At 34.1% G+C, this 18,272-nt stretch overlaps 1 protein-coding gene across 1 annotated transcript; it reads left to right on the top strand.

The window, feature by feature from the left end:
- The first annotated feature begins 5,408 nt into the window (after positions 1 to 5,408).
- LOC133338679 (LIRP-like) lies at positions 5,409 to 16,745 on the top strand. Its single transcript, XM_061546848.1, has 3 exons — positions 5,409 to 5,515; positions 16,288 to 16,519; positions 16,591 to 16,745. The coding sequence occupies exons 2-3, from the start codon at positions 16,288 to 16,290 to the stop codon at positions 16,743 to 16,745; spliced, it is 387 nt and encodes a 128-aa protein (XP_061402832.1). The 5' UTR covers positions 5,409 to 5,515.
- The last annotated feature ends 1,527 nt before the right edge of the window (positions 16,746 to 18,272 follow it).

Raw genomic sequence — 18,272 nt, 5'->3', positions numbered from 1 at the left:
AAAATTCACGCCTTGAATCCGCACGTTTGTCCTTGGTCAGTGAACTGACATTTCCATCAATCATGTGTGTCTACTTCAATTAGAAGCAATCAGATGTTTGGTCAAACTTTTTTTGTTGTTTTTTTTTTTGTTCTTCAATTTTAAGATTCACCAAAGGTGATAAATGATAAGCACATACCTACAATTTATTTAACTTTTCATTCATTGTATTATTTTTGTCTGTTTATTCAATAAAAAGTCATTCCCCAGGTTTGTGTATATATGTATAAAATGTTTTTATACATTCTTAGTATTTGGGAGCAAGACCTATGATAAGACGAGCTTATAAAAAAGTTCATAAAGTAACTGCAAGCAATTTATAAATGTATCCAATCTACAGGTACTTTGGTGTTTCTGGACTTTAAGTGTCTTTGACATATAGCACACTATAAATCTACACATGTCATCGGTCATTGGACTCATGTTTGCATATTGAAATGAATGATGATGCCAAAGTCAAACTGCAATGAGACATACTATATCTCAAGAAGATAATATGGTGTTAGAAAATCGAATGTGTGTATATATAGGTATAGTATATTCACCTCCAGGCCAATTAGTTCCAATACTCATGATTTTGTTATTTTTTAAATATTTTTAAATTCATCGATATTTTGTTTATACAACGCTAACAATCTGTCGTTTATTGAACCCATTACAACTTTGATTATTTTTAACAATCAAAAAATAAATAAATAAAATAAAGTCCATTCGAATATGACAGATTACAACAAATCTACGTGCAGAAAAAGGCTACATTCGACGCCAAACTGGCTGATTGGTTCCAATTTTATTATGGTGTACATTGTATACAAGAAATTATTATTTCAAGAAGTTCATTGTACTCTCCTCAATATAAGAGTATAAATAAAATGAAAATCAATTTATAAATATATATATATATATATTGGTAGGAGGTATAAATCAAATCTCATATTTATGTTATGTCTTAAAATTACTTTCTCGACTACCAATCTACTATCAATATTCTATGATAAATATATTATATATTTTCAATATTATTATATTTTATAGTAACTGTGTTTATTTCATCCCTGTTTCATCCTGTCCATTCTTGAATGTTTTAAGACCATACATTTCCCTGAAAATTCTGCTTCGGCATCCTTTAAATGTAGTTTTCTTAAAGATTTAAAAATTTGTAATTGTCATTTCAGATTTGTAATTGTCACGTCAGATGTTTCAAATATATGACATGTCTTCTTTTGATCATGGTTAATAGTTGTTTGTCGGTATTTATTTGTCTCAGAACTTCCTGGTTTGTAATACAATTTCCTTCTCGTCTGCATTTTTGATGGTCCAGGTCTTTACTGAATATAGTAATATAGACCATATATCAAACTAGAAAATGTTATTTAAAATATCCATTAGAGATGGTTCTTATGATGCGCATGATACATACGTCAGGAACGTCGGATGTCCACGTAAAACCTTAGGGTTTTCAAAAAGCATTATTTTCAAAATTGTTTTCCCAAAAAAGATTAAAATTTTTATCAGTCCTAGAAAGGAATAGTCAGTTATATGTACAAATATTTTATATTCTTGGAAATAACTGTAAATGGTGATAATATTGAACTAAATAACGTTTAGTAGTAAAGTAGTAAACAGGTATATGAAGTTTACACATTTTTGACAGTCGAAAACCTAAAAATTTTTCGCACGGGCTATCAATGACATCCATACCTTATGTCCTAAAAATATTCTTCAAAAACCATCGTTAACATGTTTTTTTTTTTTTTGAAGAAAAAAATATACAAATTTGTTGAAAACCCTATAGTTCCATTCGTTGAAGAAAATATACCGCTGGTTTGGGTGTTTCAGCTTGACAGTACAACATGTGAACATGACATATTTTCCGAATATAACCAATATTGGGTACGGACTAATTACTTGTTCAGATTCCCTTCACATTGTGACCTATACATTGACTCGAAAAAAACACACAGACAAATTAAGTTTGCAGTCCACTTCATCCGAAAATTATTATCTGATCATCACTAAAAATTATATACGTTGTGCTTGGACATAACAGGAACCTCATGGAACAATTTAAAGCAATCAGCGCTATATTTCCGCCCTCCAATGTGGTAATGGATTACTAAATAATATCTGAATACGTAAGCACCTGCAAAAATGTATGTGTAACTCCCACATCCGAGTACATACGACAATATAATTGGTATAAATTTAAAGGCCAACCCCTTCTCTTGGTTATATTATCATCTTCTCTGGACTATGCCCTTCAGTAGTAAATATATACGCTATAGAATACAAATTTTGTAATTTTTCACAGAAAAGTCAGGGTCCATAAAACCGACAAAAATTAAGTAAGTATTTGGTATTTGGTAGATATCGCTCACATATATATTTTGGTTCCGATTTTATGTAAATGGTGTATTTTGGTACACGGTATATGACTTACGATGAATATGCATAGAATCACTTTCTGAGTCGATTTATGTATGTCCGTCCGTCTGTCTGTCCATGTTAAATTGTAAACAAAGTACATGTCGCATTTATGATCCGAACTGGATGAAATTTAGCACAGCTCATTATTTGGCCCAAAGACAAACCCTATTAGAATAGGGGAAATCGGTTCAGATTTTATATTTTCGTCCGATTTAATGTAAATTGTGCCCCAAAGTCCCTATATATCTTTCGATTTGCACGAAATGTGGTATAGCGTACTGGATTATGTCTTGAACGATATGTGTTAAGTTTCGAGAAAATCGGTTATTGTACATATACGAACAAAATTATTAGAGAAGGACGTATGGTGCACTTGGTATATACCTATCTTTTGTATATACCCAGAGTGGAACTTTCCTTACTGTTTTCTTGCTGTTTTTCGGATAGTTGCAAATTCGATTCTCGGTTTTGTTTCTCAATATAATTTTTGGACAGCAGATCGAGTATTTCCGTTAAGATTTTCCTACCGGAAAAATTGGGTCAATATTAATAATTTTTGGTACGGACATGTGCTATACAATGAGGACCTAAAATACTACATTATGGCAAATTCGGTTTCCAAAATACCGAATATTGGGGAGTACCGTTATACTTGGGTCAATATTAATAATTTGGTAAGGGCATGAACTATACAACACATCCTAGGAGTACTATCAAAGTTTGTGCAAATTTTCGGAGCTCTATCTTGAATATTGCGATCTCTATCTTAATTTCAACACACTGAAACGCATAAATCGACATACATAGAATTATATTCTGGCCAAGAATATTTATACTTTGTGGGGTGTCCGGTGAATATTTCGATGTGTTGCAAACGGAATGCCAATCCTTATTGTGGAGGGTATATAAAAGGCTCATTTATTCTGTTTGCAATTTCAGTTGCTTTAGTCTTGGCCACCAGTGTTTAAATAAGTATTTCGTCCGATGCTTTTGAAAGATAGTCCGCCCTTATTCATATATTCTTTTATACTGGAAGTCTATATTTCGAATCGTCAAGACATGATGGCGTTCTAGGAGGATTTTGTAAACAACAAACCAGAGGTTTCGAACTGATAACTTTGATAATGCAACGAACGATGAACGATCGACAACACGAAGTTAATCAACAAAACAAATAATACAATATTGAATATTAAGAAAATTAAGATTAAATGATACTAGCCGTCAGCTTAAGTTAATCGACATTTGTGAAGCGAGCATCTTTAATACGACGGCTGTGAACGGAGGCGGACATTGAAACGCAATGACTATTAAGTGGAATTTAAAAATATTGTGTTCAGATCTTAAAATAGATCGGTTTTAATTAAAAAAAGAAAAACGTACACACACAAAAAAAAAAACGAAGAATTATTATATCAGAAGAAATAATTGAAATTTTTGTGAAGGAAAAAAAATGAAAACATGCAACAAACCAATGATGATTTATTGCAAATGAAAATTTGTAAGCCAAAAATAGCTTAGACGCCAACACGTAACGAATGTAAGAGAGACACGCGAAAAAAAATTTGTTCAATCTGCATAGCTCGAAAGAAACGATTGGCGCCGTTCTCATTACTTTTGTGACAAGATATTAAAACCAACACAAGTGGTCACGTTCAAACGTACGGCAGTGAAAAACGCTTCAGGACCCAGTCATTTATCTATCGGTTCAATTTTTTTTTGTATATTCAAAACAACACGAAAAAAAATACAAATGTTTGTTGCACAGCAACAACTAGCAATTGGTGATTGTATCAGCAAGCGTGGCAACAACATATCGGTCGTGGCCACCAGTGGCTGTAGCAGCAACAAGTGTCGTAAACAAATGATGATGATAAAAATAAACAGAACAGCCACCAACAAAAACAAACAAACGAACTAAAAATAGATTCACGACAGACCCACAAACTTAATCAAACAAGCGACTGGCGAGCAAGCAACCTATTCGACGACGACCTAGCCGATCAACCCAAACGTTGACAAACAACAACTTGAATGTTTAGCCAGCCAGTCAGTTATTCCGTCAGCTAGCCGATCAACCAACCAAACAGCAAGCCAGCGATCCGTAGCCTAGGAAGAGGGCGGCAAACATGGGAATACCACCATTGTAAACAACAAACAACCACGAAATCATCACAACAACTCTAGGCGTTGTCAGCTGTAGTAGTAGTAGCAACAACAACAAACACAATAACAACGAGCACGATCTACACACGCACACACACCCCAACAAGCTATTGCCACACGAAGGTTTCAACGCTCAACACAAACGATCAACCAGTCCAGAGCTATGTAGAGCTCGATGCGAATCGGTGGATTGCTCGCACTCAGCGCTATTCGCTACAGTATACTAGAATTGTTTTGAAAATTGGAACGGCAAACAAATCACAGCAAGCAGTAGCTCCAAACTAATTGGTCCCAGATCCCGTTATTCCATTATTTAAAAAAAACAACAATTAATAAATAAAAAATAATTGCTCACCTTTGAGAAGTTTATCTGTGCGAAACCAACCAACAAACGGAACCCTTTCGAGTTTAGTCCCCCGAGAAACTATCTGAAATAAAAAAAAAACAACAACAAAAATTTATTGTGATTTAATTATTTGTGATAACCATTTTGGAAACATTTGTGATTTATTTAGAAAACTAAAAAAAAATTATATATTCTAAAACAAAAAGACAAGGAAACGGAAATTCCTTAATAACAAAAAGTTAAAATTAAAAAAAATATATATAATAAATTTTTTAAAAATTCAAACAAAATTAAAGTTCCTTAAATAAAAAAAGAGTGATTTCAAGAAAAAATCAACCAACAACAAAGTTTTCGAAACTTCTTCCACTTAACTACATCTACATACGAATTCCAAGAATTAGTAAAGTTAACAAAATTTAGACTAAGAATAAGAAAGAAAAAAACTATTGCATTCAAGTCCCTGCATCTATATAATGAACAAAAGTCGTCGCATCTCAACAATATACACCAGGATTGCTCAGTACGAAAACCATAAAAGTAAGTATAGTTTTTTATAAACTATCCGCAAAACAAAAAGGATTTACAAATTGTTAGGGTATTGGTTTTTGTACTCACAATCAGGATCATGCAGCTTGAATTTATGTGAGTGTCTTTGAAAGAAATTGAGAAAAAATTCGCGGTGAAAATATATGATTCTCTTGGGAGGAACACTGGGAGTCACATAAAGCTAAAGAATTCCGCCTTGCATATGTTATTAGGTTAACATATATATATATATATATATCTTTTGATTTTGTTGAGAAATTGAATGAAAATATATTACAATATCTATAGATAGATAGTCATGATTATATTTATAAAGAAGTTTTGATTTAGCTGCCTCGTACTTAGCTGCACTTTTCATTTAACTGTCGAAAATACACCTCTTGGTACTTTTTTCCAGATTCCCTCTCAAATATTAGGCTGTTTATTGTTTGGTTTATGGTTCCGATACTGTAGCAGCCAATTATGTGCAATTTTGGTTTCGTAAATTCCGTTCAGGAATTTTTGATTTTAAAGATGCACCTCGCACAGGTAGGCCGGTCGTCGATAATGTCGATAAAATGGACAGGAATGATCGAAGTTGATCGGCATGTTAGCAGTCGTAACATCGTCCACCGAACATACTTAAGGGGACCCCCCCCCATTCTCGGGGTCAAAATTTTTGTTGACTTAATTCCAATCTACACTAATTCAAGAATGTCCCTGCAAAATTTCAAGTTAAAATCTCAAGAACTCTTGAAGATATAGCCGATTTATTGTGTCAGCATCAAGTGACGGCTGAAGGGCTTCTCAAACTTTAAAAGCGTTTTTCTCTGAACATTTTTTTGCGAATGGCGGGCACGATAACTCAAAAACTAATAACCCAATCGATTTCAAATTTTTACACGTTTCTCTGTGAGTGTACTGCTATCGTATGAACTAGTAAAGCCAATCGGTGAAGATCATTTTTTAACTTGGTTTTTGGTAAAAAATGATTTTTCAAAAATATTTTTTCAAAGGTCCGCCATTTTGTTAATTTTAGAGCGAGGTCAGCATTTTTTAACTTGTCGTAACATCGTCCACCGAACATACTTAAACCATTATCAACAAAAAAAAATAATAATAATGGATTTTTTCCCCAATATAATATTTTAAAAAATAATATGAAGAAATGCGTAGAGAAATATGTACTAGTACTTTTTGATTCCATCATGATTACGATTCGAAACATACCGAGAACACTAGACTGTGACTTCTGTACAATTATATAAGATCGATTAACTCATTTAGCGACACTGTCGTTTTAATATAGCACAAAAAAACACGTAAAAAGGTGGTTAAATTTTCCGGTCCGAACCTTTTATGCCCGTCACCATGAAGTGTACATTGAAAATAGTTCAAATTTATCGGGGCTGTCAAGGTGGAAACGAAATACCAACACTCAGGCTGAACTAACTCCTTGAACATATCGAAAAAGAGGCGTGGCGTTTGAATTAGCTGCCAGAAATCACAAAAATTGTGGGGTTATCGTCATATGGGGATTAAACGAAAACGTGGAACGATATATCCCATTTGCAAAAACAAACATCCTAAAAGTACTATCAATGTATGTGCAAAAGTTCGGAACTCGATATTAAATATTATTTCTACAGACGGGCAGACCTAGATGGCTTAATCGGAATAACTTGAAAAAATCAAATAAAATGAAAGGAGCTTTTTAACAATATTTAACAACAAACAACTATGTAATAAAATGAAATTACTTCTGTATAAGGTAATTATTATACCGGTCCTTCTATATGCATTTCCGATTTTGTTTACCAAATGGACCACATGGGCGTTCCGATTTTGAAAATGACAATAGATGACAAAAAAGTATATTTTTAATATTTTGTTTTTGCAAAATAGTCAGGCTGAATCCCAGTTTTTTTGTTTTTATAAAAAAAACAACTATTTATTTGTGGGGAATGTATGGCATTGTTTGCCGAGGGGTAAGGCAGGGAAGACTATAGTTTCGGATCACGCCACTGATCCTCACCAGTTCCCTTAGCTTTTTGTTTGGATATTCTTAGTAGGTGTATAAGTGGTACATTTAGATTTACTAATAATTATATAATGGGTTAATTATAAAATGGGTTAAAAAGTCAATAAGTACGACCGGGCCAAATTTTTGGTCCCAAGCGAATAGTCAGAAACACCAAATATCAAATTAAAGCCAATTCGGTTGCAAAACGTGTCCAAAAACCCTGCAAATACCAATATTTAATAGTTAATATTTTTTTGTGGAAATTTGTTACATAATAATAACTCAAAATATAAAATAACAGATTATTCGGATTATCTGGAAAATACCGATAATGTGGGCGTACAGTTCTACAGTTCCTGCTGAGATTCTGACATATTTTCTAAATAATTCACTAACATTTCAGAAAATGTACTGATCAAGGTTTTAAAAATATACATGACAATGATGGCAGATTTTAGAAATAGATGACATATAGAGCACATAAATTTTATGGATGACAGCCATTTAAAATAGATTATTGTCCTCTAAAAAAGAGGACGTATGGTCACCTTAGTACTTCGGAAGTGTATATGTTGGTGCTATCAATATCAAATATCAAAGGTGCTATCAATATCAAAATAAAACTATTCAAAATCTCCAAAATTTTAAAGGAAGTGTAATTCGCGATATTTTAGATTAAGAATCGCATTTTAGTTTGTCAAATGCAAATTATTTATCTCCTATTGGTATTTTAACCCTCTATGACACAATGTTGCCTACAGGCAAATGTTTCAAAGCTTATATTTAAAACTCAGCTAGTAAATATATATTTTTTGCATTACATATGTTAAGATCTGATTATGGAGGACAAAAAAATTCTATGATGATCTAAGCTTTTCCGCTTGTATGGTGGAATCAATCTAGCCTCTAAACGAATTGAGATATATCACCAAAATTTAGCTTAGAGTCGTCTTTCGTCTGCGTGCAGGTAAAGTTCGAATATGGGAAGATGGGTTTAGTGTCACCGATATAGCCAATTGGGACCCCAATAGACTCCAATTTTCGGTATTTTGGGTTTCTTGAAATTTGTTCATTGTGTTTTTATTGGGTACCAAATCTCACCACTAAAAATTAGAAATATAGGTGCACTTTTTTCTGGTAGACCGAATCGGCTTTAATTTAGTACTTCGATTTCTTATTGGGTAGCAAATCGCGTCACTTAAAATTATACATAGGTCAATTTTTTTCGGGTAGTCCCCATATAACGGTACCCTCCAATATTGGGGATCTTGTTTTGACTTTGGTTCTAATACTCTGTTGTAATCATTCTACCTGCGGAGGATGTTGAGATAACAAACTAGAACGTAAAGTTCAAGAAGGAACTATATCGGCCCGCATTTAGGCCTAACCCCCATAAAATGATACTTACCGATATTCGGTATTTTTAATATTTAGCGTAAAAGAAGTTATTGTGATGCAAAAATGTTAGTTTCGAAATTGAGATATAGTCCTCGATTAAGCATATTACCTTATATAATGATATCTACAAATGTCCGGTAATTGCTACACGATGTAATCAATATTGGTCCCGCTTTAGGTATCGCCTCCAGGGACGTACTCATACAATTTTTTTTCTGCAATGATAATTTTCATATTGAACCAGCAGCTTCCACGCAACCTCCACCCCAATAATACATGGATACGCTGGTGATAGTCTCATATAACTGTGCCCTCTAAATTGCAATATTTTGGGGATGTTCCACCCTACCGTGCGTCGCCAATTTCGGCCCACTTTTTGGTGTTTTTTAGGGAAAAAATCCATTAAAAATTGCTAAAATTTGTATTTGGTGTAAATTATGGTTTGTAGAAGTGTAGGTATAGGTTGACTTTATCGCATGTTCTCTATATTTGCATTTCAAGTACCTGTGGAGGGTATCCAAAGTTCGGCCCGTGTTTGTATTGTATTAAGTTAAAAGTGGTAAAGATATTATATTGTGTGAAGTTCGTCTAAATCGGACATTCCATTCGCCTGAAGGCGTGGGCCAATGGGGATTTAAAACCAATATTTCGATTAGGCATATTTTTGTCTTATCGAAGTGTTTGTCATTAGTCATAAGGTTGAGAATATAATTAGAGGCAAATTTTCAACGACAGAAGACTACTTAAAATGGGGTTTCTTATCCTCAGACTTTTGGCTAAAAATATTGGACCCATGACCTATTCCGTTTCAAACAGTCTGTCCGTTTCAGGCAGTCTTTCTGCTTAACCGACTGGTGCGTACAATAACTCTCGAAGGGAGTAAGCGACAAACTTTACACATTATAATATTTCTATCAAACTTAGTTTAAATTCGTAGATGTGGAATATCGGTCTACTACTTCTATGTCCTCAACCACAATATATGCTAAAAATGAATTTTATAATGTAATGCGAACCAACTATCCAATTTGAACCAAACTTTGTACAACCTATTATTTCTACCAAGCCTACATCCGAAGTTGGAAACCGTTTAGCCTCGCTCTTCTGGTATTCCAACCTCCCCAAAGGGTGAACTTTTTGTAAACTTGATCCGTTTTTGTTCCATCAGTCGTTGGAATCACTAGATAGCCGAAGCTATTCTAGTACTTTGCCTTGTATCACAATGTTTACATAGTACAATGATACATAGTATAAAAAATCGGGCCTGCCTAACACAACGAAGACATTTAATCATTTATTTCTTTTTTCAATATGCACAGTTCATTAGGTGCAAAATGTGATTACATTGGAAGGGGTATCTAAAAGCCCCTACCTTGCATCTCAGTATATTAACTTAGATATCACTCAGGTGCTTCAGAATCTATGGGAATTTCTTTTATTACAAAATTGTTTTTAAGGTAAACTGAGATAGGTGGGGCACGTTTTCAAAAACAAGTCCACCTTATCAATGTTGGCACGTGTAACATATTTTTTTCTGATTGCAAACAAGAAGTGTAAGAGGTGATGTAGGGCATTAGAAGAAAAAAAAACGAAACCTAAAACCAGTATGAACGACCGTCAACTAAAAAAAAAATAAGAAAAAAACTATTTCAATTTTTATGATTATTATTTTTTTTTTCTAAATGTATATAGGAACTATTTAAATCAAATTTAGCATTATATATACCATACATATATTTCAAAAATAACTATATAACTCATTATGTATGTATGTATGTAGTGTGTGTGTGAAATCGAATTGAATGAAATAAACAAAACAATTCAAGAAGCACGCGTGGTACTAAATATATAAAAATAATATAAATATAACCGTATCACTACTAATGAGAGGGTGAACTATTTCCGAGTACAGAACAATAACAAAAAAAGGCGACAACAACAACATCATCAGTGGCAACAACATCGAGAGATAAGGAATCTATTTTAAATGAAATTATTTTAAAATCCAGTGTTTATTCATAAAAATATGTTAATAATTCATTGATAATGAAAAAAAATGTTAAATGTTATTTCACATAAAAACATTCAAACACACAGACATACACACACTCACACTTGCTAATTGTAATATGATGAGAACGAATACACAACAACATATACTAGCTATAAAATAACAACAAAAACAGAAATAAGAGACGACAACGACGCGACGACAGGAACCCACGATCAGATGAAGTGTCTGGCAGCAACAATTGGGTGTTGGACTTTATTTGAAAAAATCAAAACAACAAAACCTCGGTAGTCACTGATAATACAATACAAAACAAAAAAAAAAAAAAACATATATGGACCGTGATTATTATTTATTAATTTATTTTAAAACATTATTTACTTACACACATATATTCAAATAAATAATTTCTACATGTGTACAAACAGACGCGTTGAATTTTAAATATAAACATGTGATGAAGGAATGAGAACACAAATGAAGGCGATTTGCAAATTATTCCATTACAACAACAACAAAAAAACAACAAAAACAAAGTGAAAATGATATGTAATAACAACAACACGATGATTAAAGGAAAATTCCCATGACCAATTTTTTCCTTCTGCTTCTTAATATATTTTTTTACAAGTTGTGTAATCTTGTGTAGGTTTGCAAAAAGTTATTTTCGGAATTCTCAAATATTGAAGAACAAATAAATAAAGCGCTTACATTTGTATGTCCTCCACCATGAGATGGAATTACAAACTATATAAAATGGTGATTTTAACATGACAGCAATCCCGAGGTAAATTTCAAAGAGCAAAACGAAATACCGAGACTTTTGTATGGGGACTATGTAGAAACATGAACTTGTATTGAAAATGGTTTATAAAGAATTGTTTACCCCAGAAGGTTCCGCAATGCTGAGGCAACTATAAGGGGCTGTAACTCTATATAGGAGCTATACCCGAAGATCGAAAATATTTTAGTAGGAATATTTGAAACCCCACGGTACTGTAAATATTAAATTAGGGAGAACTCAGCTGAAAAAAATTCTGAAACGATAGTGATATTTTTGAGAGTCCAAAATATCAAATTAGTACTAATTCTGTCCAAAATGGGAGGTACCGTTATATTTGGAACTAAACCGAAATGTGGGAAAATATTGATACTTTTTGTAAGGAAGGTTTCCGCCAAATAGGAATTCAAAATATAATTTGGTTTTTAAAATTATCTAATCATCCCATAATACGGACATTATGAAGGCCTCGTTTTATGGGTGCTACTTCGAAACTTGAGAAAATACCGATATTTTTGGGAGATACTTTTATATTGAAAAAATTGGGTAGGATGATTAGCAGCCTAATGATCCAATTTTGCTAATTTTTGATTGAAAACATCCCCAAGCTTCCTGAAACCCGAAATTATGGGGTAATGTTATATGGGAGCTACCCGAAACTGTGGACGGCGATACGCAGATGGGCCCATAGATCTTTCGGAGAATTTTTCTCTCAAACACTCCAAGAGCTGTCTCATCTGTTTGCGCAAGTACCCATGCTTCAGATCCATATAACAGCACGGGTAGTATCAGTGTCTTGTAGAGTGTGAGTTTGGTCTGCTTGTGCAAGTACCCATGCTTCAGATCCATATAACATCACGGTTAGTATCAGCGTCTTGTAGAGTGTGAGTTTGGTCTGGCGGGAGGTGGCCTTGCTTTTGACTTATTTGCTCAGACCATAGTAGCATCTGTTGGTCATCACTATCCTCCTCCGAATTTCAAAACTGATGTCATTCGTTTTGTTTATGGCGGTACCAAGGTATATAAAATCTTTGACTACCTCGAAGCTGTAGTTCTCAAGTTCCACAGTTGGTTCGAGTCTACTGGACGTCTAGCCCGTTGATACCAACAACTTGGTCTTCTCGCCGTTTACTGCCAGACCCCCTTTGGCGGCCTCCTTCTCAATTTGTTCAAAGTTGGCTGTTACCGTTCTCAATGTTCGATCCATTATGTCAATGTCATCGGCGTAGGCGAGTAACATGAGTTGTTTGGTGTACAGAGTATCATTTCTGTTCACTTTTGCCTCTCGTATGACCTTTTCCGCAGGATGTTAAAAAGATCACACGACAAACTGTCACCTTGACTGAATCCTCGTTCGGTATTAAGGTGCTCCGAGAGGTCCTTTCCGACTTTAACTGCTTGTACCTTTTAAAGTTATCCTGCATAGCCGAATTAATATTGCAGGAATGCCAAACGCAGACATGGCTTTATACACCTCTGAACGGATAGGGCTTTGCGGCTTTGTAGTCGACGAATAGATGGAATGGGTCAATGTGGTTTTCGTGGTTTTTTTCCAGGATTTAACGCAGAGTGAAAAACTGGTCGATGGTGGATTTGCCAGGTCTGAAGCCGCATCGGTATGGTCCAATAATGTCATTGACCATTGGCTTCAGTCGTTCACACAGTACGCTGGATAGCACTTTATATGCGATGGGAAGGAGACTTATTCCTCTATAGTTGGCACATATCGCCTTTTCTCCTTTTTTGTGCGCGGGACATAGGATGCTGAGGTTCCAATCATTGGTCATGCATTCTTCTAGCCATATTGTACTAATCAGATGGTCCATGTTCCTTAACAGCATCTGACCACCAGTCTTGAATAGTTCGGCTTGTAACCCATCGGCACCTGCTGCTTTTTTATTCTTCGGCCGATTGATTGCTATTCTGACTTCATCTTGGCTAGGTGGTATACACTTTATACCGTCATCTATTATTGGTTCTGGGGTATCCTCTTTACCGCTACTATTTTATACCAGATTTTTTTCAAAATGCTCCTTCCAGATCATCAGCACGCTGTCTGTATCTGTCACCAGGTTTCCTTCTTCATCTCTACAGAAGGATGTGCCTGCACCAAAGTCTTCGGTTTGGTGTTTTACCCGTTGGTAGAATTCACTTCATTCTGACTCCTGTACATATCGATTTGCTCACGCAAATCTTGTTCTTTCTTCTTTTTTCTGAAAATATGTTTCTCCTCTCTCCTTTTCTCCCGATAGTTCTCCATCGCATTACGTGTTGCCGCAGGGTTGCCCTATACGCTGCGTTTTTCATATCAGTAGCGTTACGACACTCCTGATCGTACCGCGGATTTCTTTATGGTGGTCATTGGTACCCAAGTGTTGCTTTTGCTGCAGTTTGTAGGGAGTGGGCAATCCTCTGCCACTGTGCTTCTATATTATTATCGGGACAAGGGGTGCTTTCGTCAAGCAGTTGGGTAAGTTGAGCGGAGTAGACTTCTGCTATCTGTTGTGTTTGCAGCTTTTCGACGTTAAATTTCCGTGTTACATTAGATCGCACCTTTGCTGCTAAATTAAGACGGGTGCTTACCTTGGCTGCCACAAGGTAATGGTCCAAATCGATATTAGCTCCTCCGATCGATCGGACGTCTAAAACACTGGATGAATGCCTTCCGTCTATCACAACATGATCTACAATGTTTTTTGCTGCCGCGAAGTCAATCAATCAAGATATTTTCCCTTCCGATTTTTGCATTAAAAACTCCTAGCATAATTTTAATGTCATGGCCAGGGCAAAATATGTGTTTGGTCTGTTCATCTTTGTCTTCGGTCGGAGCATGGGCGCAAATGAGACTGATGTAGAAGAACTTCGCTTTTATACTGATTATAGCAATTCGCTCATCTACTGGATTGAATCTGGAGACGAGGTCTTTTATTCTACTGTTAACCATAAATCCGCAGCCAAATTCATGTCTCGTTTCATGGCAGCTATAATACAGGGCGTAATCATCTGATTTACTTACGCCTGTCCCTTTCCATCGCATTTCCTGTAAGGCAATAATATCGGCTTTGTACTTCTTGAGTACATCCGCCAAAGCGAACACTGCGCCTGTTCTGTACAACGTGCGCACATTCCAAGTGCAGATTCGCAGATCGTGGTCCTTTATACGTTTGCGGGTGTCGTCAACATTAGGGGGGTTTGGTTTTCTTTTTCTTTGCTTTTTATGTTTTAAAAATATTTGTTATCATAGATGAACCTTAAATAATAAAAATACACTTTTATTTGCAAACTCTTAAAAATTTAAAAAATCCACGCCTCAGAAAAAATTAAAATAATATAAAAAATCTTGAACCACTAATACTAATATACTTAAAATGCATTGCTTCCAGCTGTAATAATTCTTCTGCAAATGTGTTTAAAATAATAAAATTGTTTTTTAACAAATCCCGCTTATAGCTCCGTTAGCTCCCTCCAAAAAAATTATTTAACAAAAATTAAATCCGAATCCGAAACTTATACCCTCATGTCTCTGAATCATTTCAGATGGTGTTCATCAGGAAAAAATCTGCCATCAACAGAAAATCTACTCAGCCCACTTTGTCAATTCTAATGGCTGGCCTCCCAATTATTCTCTCAATAGTCGTTGTTATTATGCCAGGATCGTTGCAGGCAAATCCCCTATCGCCACGGTTCAATAGTTCGGATATTGATTTTAAACGTTATTGTGGTCGTTCCATTACGGATCTAATGCTACTTATATGTGGTGACAGTGTTCGCTCAGAGTGTAAGTTTTTTATGTTTAGGTTTCCTTCCATCTGATAGAAATTGATGTTTTTCTCACTTCTCTTTCTCTCTCTCTCTCTCTCTCTCTTGTTTTTCACAGCTGATACGACAGGATCTAATTCACTTAACTTGCGTAATGAAGTCACGGACACAGGGTCAATAGCCAGTTCAGGTTCCATATATGATTGTTGTAGACATCCATGCGGTTATGCCCAGTTAAAATTGTATTGTCGAGGAGGAGAGTGAAGGGAAATATTAATCGTGGCAGGAAATATGGGAGATGGCAGTCCATAGACAATTTAAATGTATCTTCTTAGCTTTATAAACGAATATTTTTTATTTATATACCAAATGAGTAACCTATGATCTTCATATTAGTTTGTAATAATTATTTTTTAATACGACTTTAAATAAATCGAAATTAAAATAAAACAATTAAAACATATTTTTTAAAAAATCCACGGTTATAGGGAGGGACTCCTAAAAACAATTTTAATTAATTTTTTTTAATATATTTTTAAAAAATCCGCGGCACCCTTAAAAAATATTTTTCTAAAAGTCCACATTTCTCAGGTATAAAAAAATCAACGCTTCGCTCAAAAATATTTAAAAACATCCACTCCCACCCCTGAAAAACAATATTTAAAAAATTGACTTATAGAAAGATTTTAAAAATAATTTTTAAAAAATCCACGCTTGTAAAGGGACCCATGAAAAATAATTTTTAAAAAATATTTTTATAAATTATTATAAATATCTAATAAAAATATTTTTGTCTTTACTTTTCTTTCCAGATGACGTTTTCTCAATGTATAATCTCATCGCGTGCGTTAAGTTCATCAACAATCGCGCTCTTAGTCATAATAAGCTTCATTGTGATAATTACCCTGCCAACACCTGCCCGCACACAGCCGCTGACGACACAGTCACGACACGTACCGCATCAGCGTTATTGCAGTACATCGTTATTTGAAGCCATCCGGACGATTTGTAACGGACGTTACAATTCGCTGTCAAATGTTTATCGTAAGTTTTCACATCGCAACAGCAACAACAACAAATATTTCAAATACAACATTTTCCAATTTCCATTACAGCTGAAAGTTTTGGCAATCAGAATCGTGCCAGTCTTTTGAGGCGTTTATTACCCGATGACGATGTCATTTATAGGCCCTCATTCGGTGGTCCAGTCCATGAATGTTGTCGTCGTCCCTGTGGCTATTCCGAACTGCAGTCATATTGTGCAGACTAAACATTTTTAGTGTTAGAACCCTCTTCATCTTCTTCACCGCCATCATCATCATTTGACATATTTTGTATTACATTGTCACTGTCACCTTATATCCTCTACTTCATTGTGTCACTTCTCATTTAGGCTGTTTAGATATTAAGTTTTAAAATATTTAAGTTGTAAAACAAAACTCTCTTTGTTAATATTTCTCTATGTCTATGTCTGTATGTATGTTTCTTTTTTATTAATTAATTAGTTTTTGTCTGTGTCTTGTCGCGACGTTTGCTATTTTTCGTCAATATTTGTCTGTTTATATATTTTTTTTTAATTTTGTATAATTTTTATTTTTAGCAAAATGTTGTTAGCAAATTTTTATTTTACAAAAAATAATATTCTTATAAAAAACGAAAAGAATAAAAATTTGATTGAAAAAAATCTTAAGAAAATGTAAGAGGTTTTATTTTGACTTTTTAAGCAAAAAAAAAAAAAAAAACAAAATATGGACCCTTTAGAAATATTTAAAAATATCGACGATTATAGAAGGACTAAATCCACGCTTATAGAAGAACCCTTAAAAATATTTTTTATAAATCCACGCTTATAGAAGAACCCTTACAAATATTTTTTATAAATCCACGCTTATAGAAGAACCCTTAAAAATTTTTTTTATAAATCCACGCTTATAGAAGAACCCTTAAAAATATTTTTTATAAATCCACGCTTATAGAAGAACCCTTAAAAATATTTTTTATAAATCCACGCTTATAAAAGAACCCTTAAAAATATTTTTTATAAATCCTCGCTTATAGAAGAATCCTTAAAAATATTTTTTATAAATCCACGCTTATAGAAGAACCCTTAAAAATATTTTTTATAAATCCACGCTTATAGAAGAACCCTTAAAAATATTTTTTATAAATCCACGCTTATAGAAGAACCCTTAAAAATATTTTTTATAAATCCACGCTTATAGAAGATCCCTTAAAAATATTTTTTTATAAATCCACGCTTATAGAAGAACCCTTAAAAAATTTTTTATAAATCCACGCTTATAGAAGATCCCTTAAAAATATTTTTTATAAATCCACGCTTATAGAAGAACCCTTAAAATATTTTTTATAAATCCACGCTTATAGAAGATCCCTTAAAAATATTTTTTATAAATCCACGCTTATAGAAGAACCCTTAAAAATATTTTTTATAAATCCACGCTTATAGAAGGACCCTTAAAAATATTTTTTATAAATCCACGCTTATAGAAGGACCCTGAAAAATATTTTGTAATAAACCTACGCTTATTGTAGGACCTTTGGATTTTTTTAAAATCGACGCTTATTAAAGGACCCTTCACAGATATTTTTAAACCAGTAAGGAAAGTAGTAAAGTCGGGCTGTACCGACTATATGATACCCTTCAAAACTTCAGGTACATTGTATTGTGCATCTCAATGTTGCCTCGAAGGAGCATACTTATGTCTTTCTGCAACCAATGATAAATTTAACTTCATTCGGGCAGATTTAGAGTCGTCTGCGCACCATGGGACAAATT

Source organism: Musca vetustissima, unplaced genomic scaffold (genome assembly GCF_032173495.1).
Source record: "Musca vetustissima isolate MV318-11 ecotype Yass unplaced genomic scaffold, APGP_CSIRO_Mvet_v1 utg58653, whole genome shotgun sequence".
Classification (NCBI taxonomy): Eukaryota; Metazoa; Arthropoda; class Insecta; order Diptera; family Muscidae; genus Musca; species Musca vetustissima.
The sequence above is the reverse complement of the archived record's forward strand: the minus strand, read 5'-3'. Positions and strand labels throughout refer to the sequence as shown.

Coding starts and splice junctions, on each gene's coding strand:
- LOC133338679 (XM_061546848.1), top strand. CDS start 16,288: ATGACGTTTTCTCAATGTATAATCTCATCGCGTGCGTTAAGTTCATCA. Junction 16,520..16,590: donor TTCGCTGTCAAATGTTTATC/GTAAGTTTTCAC, acceptor TTTCCATTACAG/CTGAAAGTTTTGGCAATCAG.